General features: G+C 34.4%; 1 protein-coding gene across 1 annotated transcript; it reads right to left on the bottom strand.

The window, feature by feature from the left end:
* Positions 1-531: 531 nt before the first annotated feature.
* On the bottom strand, positions 532-16,763 carry LOC147064846 (zinc finger CCHC domain-containing protein 8 homolog). Its single transcript, XM_085958166.1, has 7 exons — positions 15,967-16,763; positions 11,375-11,550; positions 9,207-9,417; positions 7,786-7,917; positions 6,321-6,504; positions 3,218-3,348; positions 532-2,725 (listed from the first exon to the last, which is right to left on the bottom strand). The coding sequence occupies exons 1-7, from the start codon at positions 16,618-16,620 to the stop codon at positions 2,279-2,281; spliced, it is 1,935 nt and encodes a 644-aa protein (XP_085814292.1). The 5' UTR covers positions 16,621-16,763; the 3' UTR covers positions 532-2,278.

Raw genomic sequence — 16,763 nt, 5'->3', positions numbered from 1 at the left:
AACACTGATAATTCGAAATTTTCGCAAAAAAAAAGTCCCATGAACATTATTTTCATATAAAACCATACCTTTACTTCGAATTTCGTAATTCAAAATGATTTGAGTTCTGGCAAATAAAAATATTCAATAAATTGTAATAAAGTACACTATTTCTTGAGCCAGTCATTGAAAATTGTGAGACTTTTCTTAAAACATCATAAATTACTTATTTTACGAAGAGAAGGAGGAAGGAAGAAATTGTATCGGAAATTTGGTAGGCACATCTATGATCATAAACAAAATTAAAAAAAAAAGTTTTTCCCCATACATTTCGTAATTCGAATTTTTTTACGATGTTCGGTCCCGTGGAATTTGTATTAACAAGGTTTTACTGTATATAATATAGAAGGCATTCGTTATATTATCTACCTCAGTATGAAAGTAAATAATGAGTGTGATTTAACAAGTTTGTACATTGAGATGATGAATGACACTCGGCGCCAATGGTGCCAGGACTTGGAGCTGCTGGGATTTTTTTCTTTTTTTGGCTAGAAATAAGACATCAATAGATTTACTAAAAGAGGCTTTAGATTTAATTTCAGAAGATTTTAATTAAATTCAACATTGTTTGAAACTAAAACTGCATCAAATTTTTCAATGTATCAATACATTTTTGCCATTTTATGAATTATTATAACAAATGCTCGATTGTTTCATTATCAGGCAATTCGTCATGCTCGTAAAATGTTCGAAAAGTGGAGAAAATGTGACATAATCATGTTAATACATAAATGTCTATGAATAACCATAAACGTAGCTGTAAATGTGTTTTTATAAATTTGATTGAATGTGTGCAAATATACAATCATTTTAAAAGTTGTGTGCATAATATTTTAGCAGTACCCAAATCAATTTTTATTCATTATGTATAATACATTTTGAATGAGATTTAAAATATCTTTTTTGATTTTATAAATTATAATTTTCAGTTGGTGCATTAGGCTCTCTGTAAAGTGAATGAGCAACGTTGCTAAAGGCAACATGTAATAAAATTTTGGGCGGTTATCCCAATATATTTTTATTTTGTAGGTACATAGACCACGGTTTCAGATGTATTTTTAATGGCACTAGGTTAATCTCGCAAATAAAAATTTACTGTTATATTGGGATCTGCATCGATTTGCTGACTGGTAAGTAATGATGTATTCGGTAGAATAATATACTGTTTCAAATGTATATTCTTATGAATAATGACTACACACATTGAGTGATGTTTTAAAAATTACAAGGGGTGCTGTGCACTTGTATGATGTTAGAGCAGCCGCCGCTGGACCTCACCTATTATTTTCTTGCTGAGGTAGATATAATGAACGCCTCTCAATAGATGTAGGATATTTCTGATAAGCCATTGTCCAGAAGGATATGTATTTCAAGGGAAGTGGTCTTTGTATAATCTGAATACATAACATTAAATGAACAAATGACCTACTAAATTCGGCGACTTGTGTATTGCATAGGTTGCATGTATGGACAGAACAGAACGGGCCTGGGTTCAATAGTTATACTTATTAAATTTTCAGTTCAAATGTTAAGTAGTTATGACTTCCTAAACATTTAATTGGTCCTCTATAATTCCACAGTGGAGTAGTGGCAGAATGTCAGCCGTTGAAGTTGTGGCTAGATAAAATCCATGAGTTTTATTCAATGAGCGTTTGATCAAGGAGTCAATGGTTTGTAAGGCAATATTTTATCAATCCATAATTAAATAACATCTATATTGTACATATTTGGGTGCAGCTGTCACATTTATCAACAGCTATCTATTTTTTCGAACTTTCAATTTTTTTATCAAATTATTTAGGTTTATATATTATCAGGTCTATCAAACGAAGTAACAAAAACTAATGTAGATTTTTGGTTATTATAGCACCCCCTTTTTTTTCGAGCTAAAATAATTTTGTTGGGTTAAAATTTTAAGTCATTTGTATGCGGAAATGTGTTATCAGAGGTGCGATCCTAGGATGGTAATGAAACATTAACTTAAATAAACAAAACACGCGCGTTTCTTTCGTTTTTATTAAAATTTTGCACTTTTCTTTATCTACCATATAAAAAATTAATGTATCAGACTTATTCACAATTGTAACAGTAATACATATTGAATGTTGAAATTTTATTAAACGTGACCGATGAAATTATCCGAACAATCTTGGTCAATTAAAACAATATAATATACTTTTTTTTAACATCAATAACAAATTGGCAGCACTGAGCTATAGATGAAGATATGGCGTTACCGTTACTGATCTTGCTGTATTCTTGAAACCGCACTTCTCACTTTTTTAATGATTCCGCTCATTTGTATGTATTTTCCGGTCGAATCGGGCAAATTCTCAAAATTAATAATGTCACATATATCTTTGGCAAAGCTGACATCGGTGGGTAACTTATGGAACGGTGTCGTCGTAGACATCATGGGTGTACCCAAGCTGCTCTCTCGGACCTCACCCACTCTCGGTGTTGTGGGCGTCATGGGACATGAAACCTCTGCCTCAGTTTCGCTCCTGCTTTGCCGTGGAGTTTCAGGAGGTTCTTTATTACTATCCTCAGCTGTAACGGGCGATTCAGGGGAGATTTTACCGGGTGAATCATGAGAACCCTCGTCGAGAGCAGCAAGGAGCATCATTTTCCGAGACTCCAGATCGTCTAGGGATGGAGATATTCTAGTACACGGAGACTCTTCACCCTAAAAAAATATGCCAATATCAGTGATCCATAAATTAAAAGGCCATATTGAATTACAGTAGAACCTCGATATAACGGACTTCGGATATAACAGACAAATATCCGATCAAATGTGTAAATTGTTAAAATGTCATACCTCTCTCACTCAAATTCGAGTCATAATGCTGCTCATAGACTGAATGCAGAACTGACATTTGCAACGCTGGCTGCTAATTCACACAGCTGCACAGCAGTTTAATTTGTTTACTCGAAGTGAAAGATTTAGTTTTTTATATAATGGACTATCGGCCTTAACTGACACCCTCTCACTAGCATTAGTCCGTTATATCGAGGTTCTACTATTCTATTGATTGACAAATTGAGCTGGTTACTAAAAGTTATTCAACCGAATTTGAAAAAAAAAATACATTTATTGGTATGCAATAAATTTATAGATGTGATAGAAAGTACGAAAAGTTAATGGTCTAAATAAAAGGTAAAAAAAAATTGTTACCGGAAGTAGAGTGGGCGGCGGAGGTGGTGGTGGCGAGGGAACTGGTAACGCAGGCAGAGGAGGAACAAATGTCGCATTGTTTTCAAACCCATTGGCAGGCGTTTCATCTGTTTCACTGTCTTTTTCTCCTTCTGTTGAAATATAGCATTACAACCAAAAACCAATGCAGATTAAGTAAATGTATAATATGAAATCGAAGCTGCAAAAAAGGTTACTAATCTAATCATTAAATTAACTGCAAGTCATTGCATTCAAAATTCACAAATTCACATATTGTTACGTTGCTAACAGTACATAAGTAAACAAAAAGTAAACAGCAATAGCAGAAGTAGATTCATCCCTTTGGCAGAAACTCGATTGATTATCTGGATTGTGCAAGGCAACTAATAATAATACTATGTATATAAAGGCAAAACTACACAACTGACCGTTGCTAACATTACGTAGAGCAGTGGTTTCCAAACTTTATGTTACTACGCCTCCCTTTAAAAAAAATCTAATCTTGGCACCCCCCCCACCCTTTATTTCATTGAATAATACCTTTTTAAATAGTCAACAACGTACTAATACAAAAATGAAAAAAAAATAATAATTATAAAATTAAACAAAGTTTTACTACTTATACTTATTATATTCATTTTTAAATTAATTTGTTTTTCATGCGATAAATGTGCTTGTTTATTAGCACAAATTTCAATAGTAGTCAATCCAAATTCATCATCGTTTATTAACAAATAGATGCTATTATGGGCCCCAGATCCTGAAGCGGGCTCCCAGGCCAGGATCTTTGGCGGGGCCACCTACCTATCGCTGAGGTTAAGGGCAGTGTGGTGCTCTAATGTAGTGTTTCCTAAATTATACACGGGAGTTATCATTTAAGTATATCAATCATCATATAGGTATCACGTCAATAGTATCAATTGCAACACACAACCACATTTTTAAAATATTTAATAGCCCTGAAACAAAGCAGCGCCGTAGGCGACTTTTTTTATTATTAATAAAATAATGTGAAAAGTGCTAATAAGTGCAAACTAACCAAGAACTCAGTAAATAGATTTTTGTTTGCTTCAATATATCTGGCGCAGAAATCATTTAAAAGTGTAAACATGGCGAACTTATTTTTTTTGTAATTTTGATTTCCAAATCTCCATTTTTTATGAATGCCTTCACTTTGTCTTTTTAAATCAGTGAATGCATTAGTCGTCCTTGTATTGATTTATTCACTCAAACTCAAACACAAAAAATTTCAACCAAATAGACAAGTTTAACAAAGTTATCATTCCTAAACAAATTTGCCTCAAATTTCAACATTATGATTTGACCCTTTTATTTCATTTTTTCACAAGATAGCCAGCGCGCTTCACAATAGTAATGAAGTGAGGTATTATAAAATTAGTCTCCATATTTTCAGACAAGTTTGCAAACAACCTTTTATAGGACAGTTTTTTTATGTAGTTTATGACTAGCGCCGTTTTATAAACTCTTCATTTGCAAACTGCAAACCTGCGGCTACATTAATTATTGTGTTAAACTTTTCGCGCCTCCCTTTGCAACACTCCGCGCCTCCCGGTTTGGAAATCGTTGACGTAGAGTAACAATGAATTTCTAATACAATATGAAATCATGTGATATGTCGATTAAAATATGAAAAGACAGTACCTATACAAATAGATATATTTTGGGAGTTATGAAAAATCACAAAAAATTGGGCAAACGCGTGTGATTTAGTCTTTGTACGATGATTTGAGTTACCGCCTTCCATGACACTATAAACGTAACTGAATGAAAGAATTTTGTGCCACACTTCTTTGTCCTGAGACGAAGCTGCACGAGACAATTGTAACAACCTTACACCTTAGTGAAGCGATTGCCAAACTGGGAGGCGCGAAAAGTTTAACACAAATGTAGCCACAGGTTTGCAGTTTGCAAATGCATAGTTTATACAGAGCCTGGGGCCCGGGCATAACAGACATCACAAATTTACTCTATTAATTTGAAAAATTCGCCGCTACTTTGTTTCGGGACTATTGAATATTTGAAATATGTGGTTTTTTTTAGGAAACACTACTTTAGAGCACCACAGTGCCCTTAACCTCGGCGATGGGTAGATGGGTCCGCCAATGTTCCAAGCCTGGAGGCCCGCTTCAGGATGCCCATGGACCCATGCTAGAATCAATTTGTCAATGAACGATGATGAATTTGGATTGACTACTATTGAAAAGGAAAAAAAAGATAGAATTATCACGCGATAATTCATTGAAACAAAAACCCTAGTTCAATTTTGATTGAATCGAAGTGTAGATTAATATAACACTTTGTCAAGAAAAGCAATGCAAGTTGTGTAAAGTACTGCTACCATTCGTAACATCATATTTATGCGAAACGGGATTTTCTGCATTAGCTGTAATGAAATCCAAATACCGACCCCGTTTAGTAGATAAAGAGCACTTTGTGCCAATGAACAAGCACATCCATGTCATGAAAAACATATTAATTTAAAAATGAATATAATAAAATTAGTAAAATCTTGTCTATTTGTATAATTCATTTCATTGTTGTTGTATTAAGTAGTACATTTTTGGCTATTTAAAAAGGTGTCTGTATTGTTTAATGAAATAAAGAGGGGAGGGAGGCGCCAAGATTAGATTTTTTTAAAAGGGAGGCGTAGTAACATAAAGTTTGGAAACCACTGCCTTAGTGCTTACAGAGTCTTGACTTGCTCTGCTGTCATTTATCTTTAGTGACATGAAGTTTCCTATGTACTTGTGTATTGAAACTCTGCCGAAGCAGAGGAGTCATGAGTTAAAAGTGATATAAGAAGAGATCGTAATTATCCCTTCCGCCATACGACACATAAAATTTTTCAAATGCCTTAAAGTTGACCATGGTTGATATCAATTGGATCCGTTTGTCAACAAACCCTGGCAAACAGGTCTGCTCAGTCGGATCCCATCAATGGTTAGTTCCAATAGTCGATATGTTGCAAGTCCAGACGGGTAATCGCACCGATTCTAGTGGCCATCATATGTATTAATTTATTACAATGACAAAGTCATGTAATACATAGTTAAAAGTTGAAGTTTGAAAATACTTCATTGACCTTGGTCATCCAAATCCATGTCCGTGTGTAGATTCATATCGCCAGGTAATTGTTCTCCTGAGGATTGCTGTTTTATCATTTTCTTCCTACGGTATGCTTTCGCCATTCGCGGCGCTAATCTCTCTAACATCATTGTTTTGCTATCATTCTCAGACAGTGGAGGGCAACCGTAGAATTCACTTTCCTGGAACATAACTTACGTTAACAATTCGAACAATCATGGTGTAACATGGCATTCACCACCAATGTAGAGTAGAAAGAGAATGATGCATAACCGATGAAATGCATTCATTTTCTTGCAATACTAAAATACCATAATTGATTACTAATTTATTATCTTTATTCCAGAATACATTTTTGTTAAAAATGGGTGCCATGTAGGTATATCTAGAGTTGGGTATTTCCCGAAAATATCAATCTCGAGATTCGGGATTTCCTGAAATGATGAAATTTTGAATTCTCAAGATTCGGGATATCCAGAAAAGAATTCTCGAGAATTCTCGAGATATCGCGAAATTTAAAAAAAAACCTGTAAAAATCCTAAAATCAATGTAAAAATAGACAAATTCCAAAAAATATGATTTTTTTTTATTCATGTAAGAAGACAAATAAATAGAAGTAGGAAAACAAAAATAATTCAAAACATTACTTATTACAATAGAATTTCAAAAAACACAGACTGTCAATCGGTGCGTCTGACAATCACGTACGCTTTTGAGACACAAAATTCCCTGATGTTGCAAAAATTGCGCTCATTTTGACGTTGACTAATTGTGTTAAATGCCCCTGATCAGTCTTTGAACATTTTGTATTTCCTGTCCACTTTTTCATATAGAAAATCGTTTTTTCAATTAATATTTGATAATAAAGAAATCCCGAATCACGAGAAAAGATTCTCGAGATCCGGGATTTCCCGAAATGTTATAAATTTTGATTCTCGAGTTTCGGGGTGGAAAATCTAGAAAATTTCTCGAGAATTCCCATCGAGAAATTCCCGAAACCCAACTCAGGTATATCTTTAATAATTGAACCATTCCTTAGACTAGGGATTGTGAACATTTTTCTATATGTTTGTCAAAGTATTCGCAAAACCTTTAAAAAGAATGTTATGTTTTCATACAATGATTTTTTTTAGTTATTTTAAACATAAAATTTGGTATATCAATAAAAAATACTATTTAAATTGTCGTGTAATTTGTTCAAACGCCAATAAAACTATCCACTATTTCTAAAGAATCAGTACATTTGTAGATAGATACCTATTTAATTTAATTATTATTATTAATTAAAAGTCCATATTAAATTTCTATAAAAGGTACACAAAAAATCAATTTTTGTATACAAAACTTGAACTTTGTCGGCGTGTCATACAAAAATTGTCCGTAGGTCATAGGTATCCCATCCCTGCCCTAGACATTTAGGAAGTTGGCGATGAAAATTATCAGAAAACATGGAGACCACTTACGTCAGTGTACCTGGAACTAGGGGGAACATTGAATCCGGGAAAGTCCAAGATTTTCTTACTATCGTATTTGTCTTTAGAACCTTCTTGTATAAGTTCACCGTCTTCATCTTCAGGATCTGCTACTTCTTTACCCTAGATTGAAATTATAAACTTTAAATACGAGGATAATGTCTATGTGACATTTACCAATTTATAGCAATTCTTTGAATAACATAACAAGATCTAAATCAAGAAATACAAATGAAATTATATAATATTTCTTTAAATTAGGAATGTTATTATGGAAATTGCACCACCAAATCGACAAGGTCAACAGGACAACTGGACGACACTTACAACATTTAGGCACTACACAGATGAATGAAATGCACGAATAAATAAACATTATACATAACGTATTGAACTAGCAAGTCTAATAATATAAAATATTTACCAATAATAAAGTGAAGTTCATGATTGCAAAGATTTTTGTCAATTGCTTTCACATTCTAATCTTGCACTGAACTCCAGTGATATTTTATTATATACCTACTCGCATATTTGCTGGTTCAGGTGTAACATACGTGTATATTTTTGTGCATTTTATTTGTCCGTGCAGCGCAGATATGTCCATCATCCAGTCAACCTGCAGTCCAGTCGGCAGTGCCAAATACTCCGAGACCCATCATAATTGTAGCAACTTCACACAAAAAAGTATTACCTCTTTACTAATATTAAGGCAATGGCTGATAACTGTCAAATAAACTATTTGACAACCTAGCGAAATTGTGACATAAAATGAACTCATCATTTGAGTGAAAGCATTGATTATTTTTATGCCTAATGAGCGCTTTTATTTTATGTGGAATCCCAACAACAAAACAAACAATTACAAGATACTTAAAAAGAACTTTTTATACACAGCGTTTTTAAATTTTCTGTTGAATCATATAAACTTGACTTGACTAGCTTAAACGATCAAAAAAATTTGTACTTGATAGAAATAATACTGAAATGTCATTTTGACATGTCATATTGATTTCCATAGTAACACACGTATATATTAATAATTTAGTTGCTAGGACCCCAGACTCCTAGCAACCAATAACGGTGTCGAAATAACTTTTCGTACAAAACAGAATTAACTGAAAATGAATTCAATTCTACTTGAAGATGGCTAAAAGTATTAAAAAAATGCATTGGCATCGTGTTCTGATATATTCTAAAAGTTTCAAATGTCTAGCTAGTCGGGAAGTTAGTTAAAAATCGATTGCAAGATTTGTACCGGACAAATAAGAATACGAGCTAAGAAAAACGTTAAAAACACAGAAATCCAAACAGTACACAATGTGCAATACGACATTGCCATGTTGTAAATTAAATATTATTTCAGAGATTCTTTGGGTAACGGGTAAGTATTGTATTATAAAATAATAATTTACTTGAGAGTCGAAAATGGATAAACCAGAATGTGTAATTTTAGCATTGATGAGCCATCCGGGAGGGTAGCCGAGCATGCGCATTCGATAGACATGGCACGGCAGCTGATTCCTCCGCAGCCCCAGAGCCTCGCGGAGTGCCCCCGAAATGCGCCCCGCTATCACTCCACCGTCGTCGCCCACTATTTTGTTTTGTTCCTCCACATGATAGCGGCTGAAATTGAGGGTTTTATTAATAATTATTGTGTTTGAAACAATACGATAATTAAGTGACAAAGATGAATAAACACATGAATTACATAAAATTATTAGAAGTGCGAATATTTTCAAGATAAACATTGATACCTACTTTAATTTTCTATGAATGGACAGTGAACTAAATAACAAAATCATAGGGAACAATATCGACACCTCTTAGGAAAAAGGTCGGAACTGCATTCTTTTTAAAAGATACACGTTCTGGTAAAATCAAAAGTAAAAAATTACTTTATTTTGAAGATATTATCTTGTGCAAGGCCTGAACAAAAACGATGCATGAGTGCGAGTGAGAAAGTATTCGGCACCCTTACAATCTCTGCGACACGCACTAGAGTAAGATAAAAGGTCTACATATCTGTGAGCTAGTTTCCAAAAATATCGCCATCAAATCGGGGCGAAACGCTTCACATAGCGTCGATAACTTGCGAGCTCGAGTTGTTAAAATTGATATTTTTTGTGTTAAACATAAAGTCAATGGTAAATATTTTTAGTTAATTAAGCAGAAAAGATGGTTCTGTGTGTTGTCTTAAAATGTGGTAGCCGTACTGATAAGCAAGAAGATGGTATTACGTTTCATAGGTAAGTTGATACATGTTCGTGATAATTTATTTGTATTTTATTATATATTTTAATATCAGTGACCTAGTGTTTCTTTAAAATAACTTAAATTATGGATATCTTTACCTAATGGTTGCATTTTGACCGCTTAAAAATACTATATACCGTAAAAAAAATAGAAAATTATATTTTAATTCTGAGCGTCTAGTGCGAGCACTTTGGGCGAGCACTAGCGAAATGGTCTATGGTCTCGAACATTTGTAGACGAATGCGTTCGCTCGCCCACAAACCAAACGCAAGGCACGCGGCTTCATTTAGCAATGCAACGGGTGGCGTCTAGATGTATCTATAGTCTAAGATCTTGTGTACAGTCAAGGTAGTCGGCATCCACCAAGGGACGTCAAACGTATCTGTTTTTCCAGATGTGTCCTGCAGGCTTCAGATGAGACAACTGAGACCAAACACTGGGTAAGCCAGTTCCTGACCGGCCATGGTGACTTCGCAGTCAAGCTGCACGGTTTTCGTTTGATATGAGATGGGCCGGAATGCACATGCAGGCATGGCAATCAAGACGCTGAACACGTCCTCTGGGACTGCCCGTTGATGGGATCCGACTGAGCGGGGCTGTTTGCCAGGGTCTGTCCGCACACAGCCTCGATTGGCCACGCCGACTTGATATCAACCAAGGCCAACTTTGAGGCATTTGAAAAATTTGCTGTGTCATATGGAGGACGGGATAATTCCAATCCCTCCATTCAACAATTTCAACTCCTGACTCCTCCTTTTCGGCAGAGTTTCAGCACAAGTGTACAGTACAAACTCTTTCTTTAAACACTAAGAAAGGTGCATGGTTGCTACGTCAGTCCCGTGCCGCATCGCTTCGGGACAAGGAAGTGTGGCACTAAAATCTTTACATTCTGACAAGTTTAAAGCGTCATGGAAGGCGGCCGTGCACAAACCGCAGCTGCATATACATAGCGGGTGGAGATGGGGTAAATCAAATGTAGTACGTTTTATCGCAGAAACAGTCAGCATTTTTACATATAAACAGTTACTATCGCGATAGTTTAAAATACACACTATTCTATATATAAGTAAATCTATGCACGTGTACAGGCGCTATAATATCGATGATAATTGCCAGGAAAAATATATGTTAACAAACAGAATATAAAGTTTTCAATGGCTACCAGTTCAAACACTCCAAAAATGTAGTGGAATCGTCTTCGAGTGTTGTAATATAAATAGTTCATGACTCCTAGAGTCCAAACTGTTTTTTGTCAAATTCATACTGTTGTTTTCAAAAATACTTTAATCTTTTTGTCTATTGTATAGAATGTACTTTTTTTACTAACCCAGGTCGGTTCATCATTGCTTTTCGGTTCTGATTAATCCTTTGATAGTTCTTAGGCAGCGTACAATCCCTCAAAGCATGCGATCCATCACAGTTAAAGCATTTATTGTTCCTGCCCATGCCGGTCTTCGGATTGGCTGGCTTTTCTGTGACATTGTTGTCTAGTATTTCAAATTTCTATAATGCAAATACAAATTTTTCAAAATACCAACACAGAAGACCGCAACAAACATGAGGAGTCCATTTATTTTACAAGTAAAGCCACTTAAGGAGTTGCATACGAATGGCTGTAAAAATACATGAGATTGTAATTGATTTCTTAAATTGAGATGTTTCATCAACATAAACGATAACTTTTTGATGTTCGATTGGGGTTGGCTGTTTTTGGCCAGTACAACAGCGACTAAGAAGAGAACAGCCCGTATTACACTTAGCAAATCGTCAAAGTTACTTTTTTCAATATGAATAATTATTAAACTACTGTCCACAACAAGATCTCGGCGATAACAGGAAGTCGCCGTAGTCGCGTGTAGAAAATTTCTGTGTCGTCATTTTTGAGAAAACAAATCCGGCAAAATTAGGTTTTTAATTTATAACAATTCTATTCTCAGTAATTCACATAGAAGTACAATTATTATTTGATAATTAAAAATAGAAAAATAAATTTAAATAATTTCACCTCTTTTATTATTATTATGATAGTTAAGTTAATTAATAGTGGGTAATTATTGAGTTTGGAAAGAAATAAATCATTAAACCCACATTACTGTCGAACAAGATCTTCTTGTCAATGTGTTAAAACTGTGAACTAATAAACCCCTCCTGTTTTTAACCGCACTTCGACTGCAATGACTTCCGGTTATCCACAAGTTGTCCACGTGTTAAAACTGTGAACTAATAAACCCCTCCTATTTAGTTAATCGCACTTCGACTCCAGTGACTTCCGGTTATTGCCTAGATCTTCATGTCGGACAGAAACTGATTACATTGTTGCAGGTAATTTATTAATTAAATAATTAGGATAACACAAATTATGACTTAATAAGTAGAAGTGAACGGCATATTAAATGTATCGATGACCTAATCACATTTTTTTATAATTTACAAATAATGTCTATTACTAAATTGGTATTTTTAGTAAAGTTGTAAAAACACATACCTACTGTGAAAATTATTTTTCTACAAAAATATATATCCAACCATCATTATAATTGTAGTGTTTTTTCAGCACTTTTAAAATTTTCGGTCACATTAAAAACCATAATTTCTCATGCTTGTTTTTGTAAAGGTTTTTTGTAATACCCCAATCGATAGATATACTATAGTATCGTGTAAACCAAACTTTTCACAAAGAGACGCAGCGTTATATGCGCATAAGTTGTTTAGTTATAAATAGAAAAGCATTGCAGTTTTCTATTATTATTTTCCTACTGGGATAAATATTCATTGGAATGATTTATTTTTCAAGGACAAGTATAGGGTTTTTAAGTAATATTTCAGTCAGCGGCGGCTCCTCCAACACCATGCATGTGCGCTGCACTGCTTTTTCCTAAACATCACTCAATGTGCAACAATGCTATTCATAAGTCATCACTCGTTTATCGCAATTTAATCCATGTTAATTTATACCAAAAGCATATACTCAGTGAACAGTCACCGAATTCGTGCGCTCGTCGTGAACGCACAAATATAGATCTTAGTTTGGCGTTCATATTACATTGGGTAATAACAGTTCAAGCCGACACGTGAAAACGATAAATAACTCATGAATACACAAAATTTTATGACCATTAGGGACTCAGCTCAAAAGTTATGCGGAAAAATGTAGTAACTGAGATTTAGCAGGATTGATAAAAAAATAGATTTTTTTTATTTAAATCTCATATAAATTCATTGAAAATAGGCTGATATTGAATACAAATTGATTATCAACATAAATATTTTGGATCGATCCTTTAATCGTTCTATATTTGAAAATATTTGAATATAATTTATAAAAAATTAAAATCTTAGTTACCGTATTCTTTCTCAAAGTAAGTGAATTATTAACATGATGTCATATTTTTAACAATGCAGGCATTTTGCTGGAGTTTTATTGCTTTTTGTAGACGAAGAAACTGACGATTTGTCGAGAGTCGAAAAATACGTACCTACTGAGATCCCCGGGGTTCCAGCGGCTAGCTCAGGTGTCCATCGAACCCCGGATTCACAAAAAAAAGAAATTTTCAAACGGTTGGAGTGTAAATAAAACACATTCTTTCGTGCTCGTAACGTGGTCTTCTTATATTTTCTTAATTTTTAGTTTTACAAATTATATTTGGGATTTTTACAGTTGTAGTCGTCAGGTCCGTACCTATCGGAAAGGGGACGCTTACTAATTACTTTTTTTCTTTTTTTAAACTTCGCGTACCCACGCCATTCCAGCAAAAAGGACTCTCGTGATTGGCCAAATTTTATCGCGTGATCTTTGATTCGGCGAATCACGAGCCTGACCCTGGCGCAGGCGCGTCGAAATTTGGACGTTGCCGACAAGCGCGGCAAAATTTATTATATTTAAATCCTTATATTTAGTCTTAAAATTATCTCTTTCATCCATCATCATTTTTACTTTTTAAATTAAAAAGAAATACTTACGTGGTTGAGCAAGGAATCAGATTAGATGTTTTATGAAGCCGTTTCTAGAGGTCAGGGTTACGTTTCGACTTAAGCTACTAAATGATTATTTTACACCGGGAGAAGCCCGCCTGTAACAGGGGTGTATCACTACCTATTCAAAAAAATCGATAGTTACTCATTTTGTTTTTTTAATATTTTCTTCAAATATTATTTCTTACATATAATTCAGTATGATTTCTGTCGTCGTCGGATAGTCGGCTTTTTTAGGTGTTTTGTCACGTTATTTCGATAGTTTTGTTCATAAAAATAAATTCATAACAATATATATACTTATTGTTTAATCGGGGAAGTGTATGTGTTTTAAAATGATAAATTTTGAATAAAAGATTTATAATACTTATAATTATAGTTCAATCAGTGAAGTGTATGTGTTTTAAAATGATGTCGGTAAACGTAGACTTTATCAATAATAATAATAAGGGTCAGAATAAAAAAAAGGATGGTCCGATGACATCTGTGGAAATTGAAAAGTGTTTTTCAACCATTAAAAGAATTAAATCGACTTTCAGAAATACTTACCATGAATCAGGACTGACTTAACATGTCTACCTGTGTTAAGCATTGAGAAAAAACTTTTACAAACAGTTCAAGACTTTAATGAGAAGTGATTGAGGTGTTCGCTAAACAGAAACAACGCTGAATTGATATGCTTTTTAAATAAGGTAAGAAAATTTTTAGTGCACCCCCAATGAAAGCAATTTTGGAAACCACCGGCCGCCACTGATTTCAGTAAGTAATTTTATGTTTAAAATTATTATTTGGCACGTGAAAATGTCATGCCACTTTGTAAGGCGTTGCATAACAGATGAATCTGACACATAATTGGACAGACGTCTCACGTATCAAACTGACTAACACTATCAGCTGTAATACGTATTCTTAATTTAAGGAAAACAAATTAGTATGACTGAAAAAATGTGCACTATTTTGGTCAGATCGCCGACAGCATACCTAAACTATTATAGTTTGGTTTAGGCAGGGTTTAATTCAATTTTAAAAAGTAATCAACACCACCTACAATTTGTGTTGTAAGTTTAATGAAAACAAATAAGTATGACTGACAATGTTAAGTGTGCTCTATTTATGTCAGATATTAAGAGCCTACCAACACCATTCGCCACTGGGATAAACAGATCCCTTTTCGTCGTACTTGAGTGGCATTCGTACACCTTACAGTACACTTCAATACATTATCTCTTGAGAACAGCCTCTGTAACGACCCGAAATGAAGAAAGAAGGAGTAAGAACACGTGGCGACAACCCAAAAATCTATTATCTAAGACATCTAAGTACAGTACAACCTCGATATAATGGACTAATGCTGGTGAGGGGGTGTCCTTTAAAGCCGAAAGCAAGTTATATAAAAACACAAACAAAAATCTGTTTATCTGTCTTCGGATGATATATCCAGACACACCCGTTGTGGAGTGACATTAATGTTTGATGTCGACGTGCTTGCTTTCGTAATTCTGCATCGAAAAAAGAATCAAGTTTTGTTTGTGCTTTCGAAGTCTGCTATTTTTGAAAATGCGTGTAATATAGTTGAATTTCGTTATCTGCGCATCTATTCTATACACAAGACTGCTTTCGGCCGCTATCTAGGGTAGGTTTGTATTGAAGTATTAGTATTGCCGTAGCGGCCGAAATCAGTCTTGTGTATAGAATAAATGCGCTGACGAATAGTCAATAAATTATCATGCACAGAACATTGTTTACAGGCGGTGAAACTTGGATTTAAACATGTATAACATTAAGTGGATGTTTTTAACAATTTTCACATTTGACCGGATATTTTGTCCGTTATATCCGAAGTCCATTATATTGAGGTTATACTATATTACAATAAAAAATAGCCGTAAAAGTCTTGAGCATTATATCAATAGGTGTTATTTAAAAAAAAGTACACATAATCCTTACCTTACTATAATATGGCAACATAACACGATCACTACTTTCAGCAGGTTTAGTGTCTAAAACAAATAAATCTGATTCGTCATCGTTTCGTCCTCCCTTGCTATCGTCTTCTTCAATTGTTGAAGGTCTTGAGTTGGAAGTTACCATGGCTGCATCAAAAGCGTCCGTCGTATCTTCGGTTTTGAAATTTGTTTTGTTTTCGTCTTCACTTGACCAAATATTTAATTCAACATCAGAGTCACTATCATGCGCTACAGAAGCTGGGGATTTCTGAGACGATTGCCTCACTAAGGTCATGATGTATTTTTTAATTTTAGATCTGTATACTTTAGCTGTTCTTTTGTCTTTAAATTTCACGGTAATGCTTGGAGGTCTGCTGTCCGAATTTTCGAATTGAATGGCGCTATTTGATTGACTGCTGTCGCCGTCAATTGATGGTAAAACGGCGGGACTGTCCACTTGAACTTCATTGTTGATGATGATATGTAACCCGTTAACGAGATTACTATCTGATTCCACGTTTAACTTATTAATAATACGTTTAACGTCCACCTCCTGTAATTTATCGTCATCGATGGACGAACAACTGGATTCGATTTCACCATTTTCTAGTTCGAAAATCATACTGTTAAGAGCATGTTTATTTACTCTCGGCATATTGGAATGACTTCTTTCTTCGATGGCTAAATTGAAGGATAAAATATGTAATTATGAACTATGGACATAAATAATTTTACCATCAAACTTCACCAACAAAGTGCATATTTGACACTTTACTGTGATATTTTAAAATGGAGTCT

Source organism: Rhyacophila brunnea, unplaced genomic scaffold (assembly GCF_057557595.1).
Source record: "Rhyacophila brunnea isolate RB1 unplaced genomic scaffold, BYU_Rbru_1.0 scaffold_7, whole genome shotgun sequence".
In the NCBI taxonomy this organism is placed as follows: domain Eukaryota; kingdom Metazoa; phylum Arthropoda; class Insecta; order Trichoptera; family Rhyacophilidae; genus Rhyacophila; species Rhyacophila brunnea.
The sequence above is the reverse complement of the archived record's forward strand: the minus strand, read 5'-3'. Positions and strand labels throughout refer to the sequence as shown.

What these genes read in the sequence shown, in the direction of transcription:
- LOC147064846 (XM_085958166.1), bottom strand. Translation starts at nt 16,620, where the DNA reads ATGCCGAGAGTAAATAAACATGCTCTTAACAGTATGATTTTCGAACTA. An exon ending in TGTTGCCATATTATAGTAAG is followed by an intron (nt 11,551 to 15,966) that starts GTAAGGATTATG and finishes TTTGCATTATAG; the next exon opens with AAATTTGAAATACTAGACAA. An exon ending in TATCCATTTTCGACTCTCAA is followed by an intron (nt 7,918 to 9,206) that starts GTAAATTATTAT and finishes ATTTCAATCTAG; the next exon opens with GGTAAAGAAGTAGCAGATCC.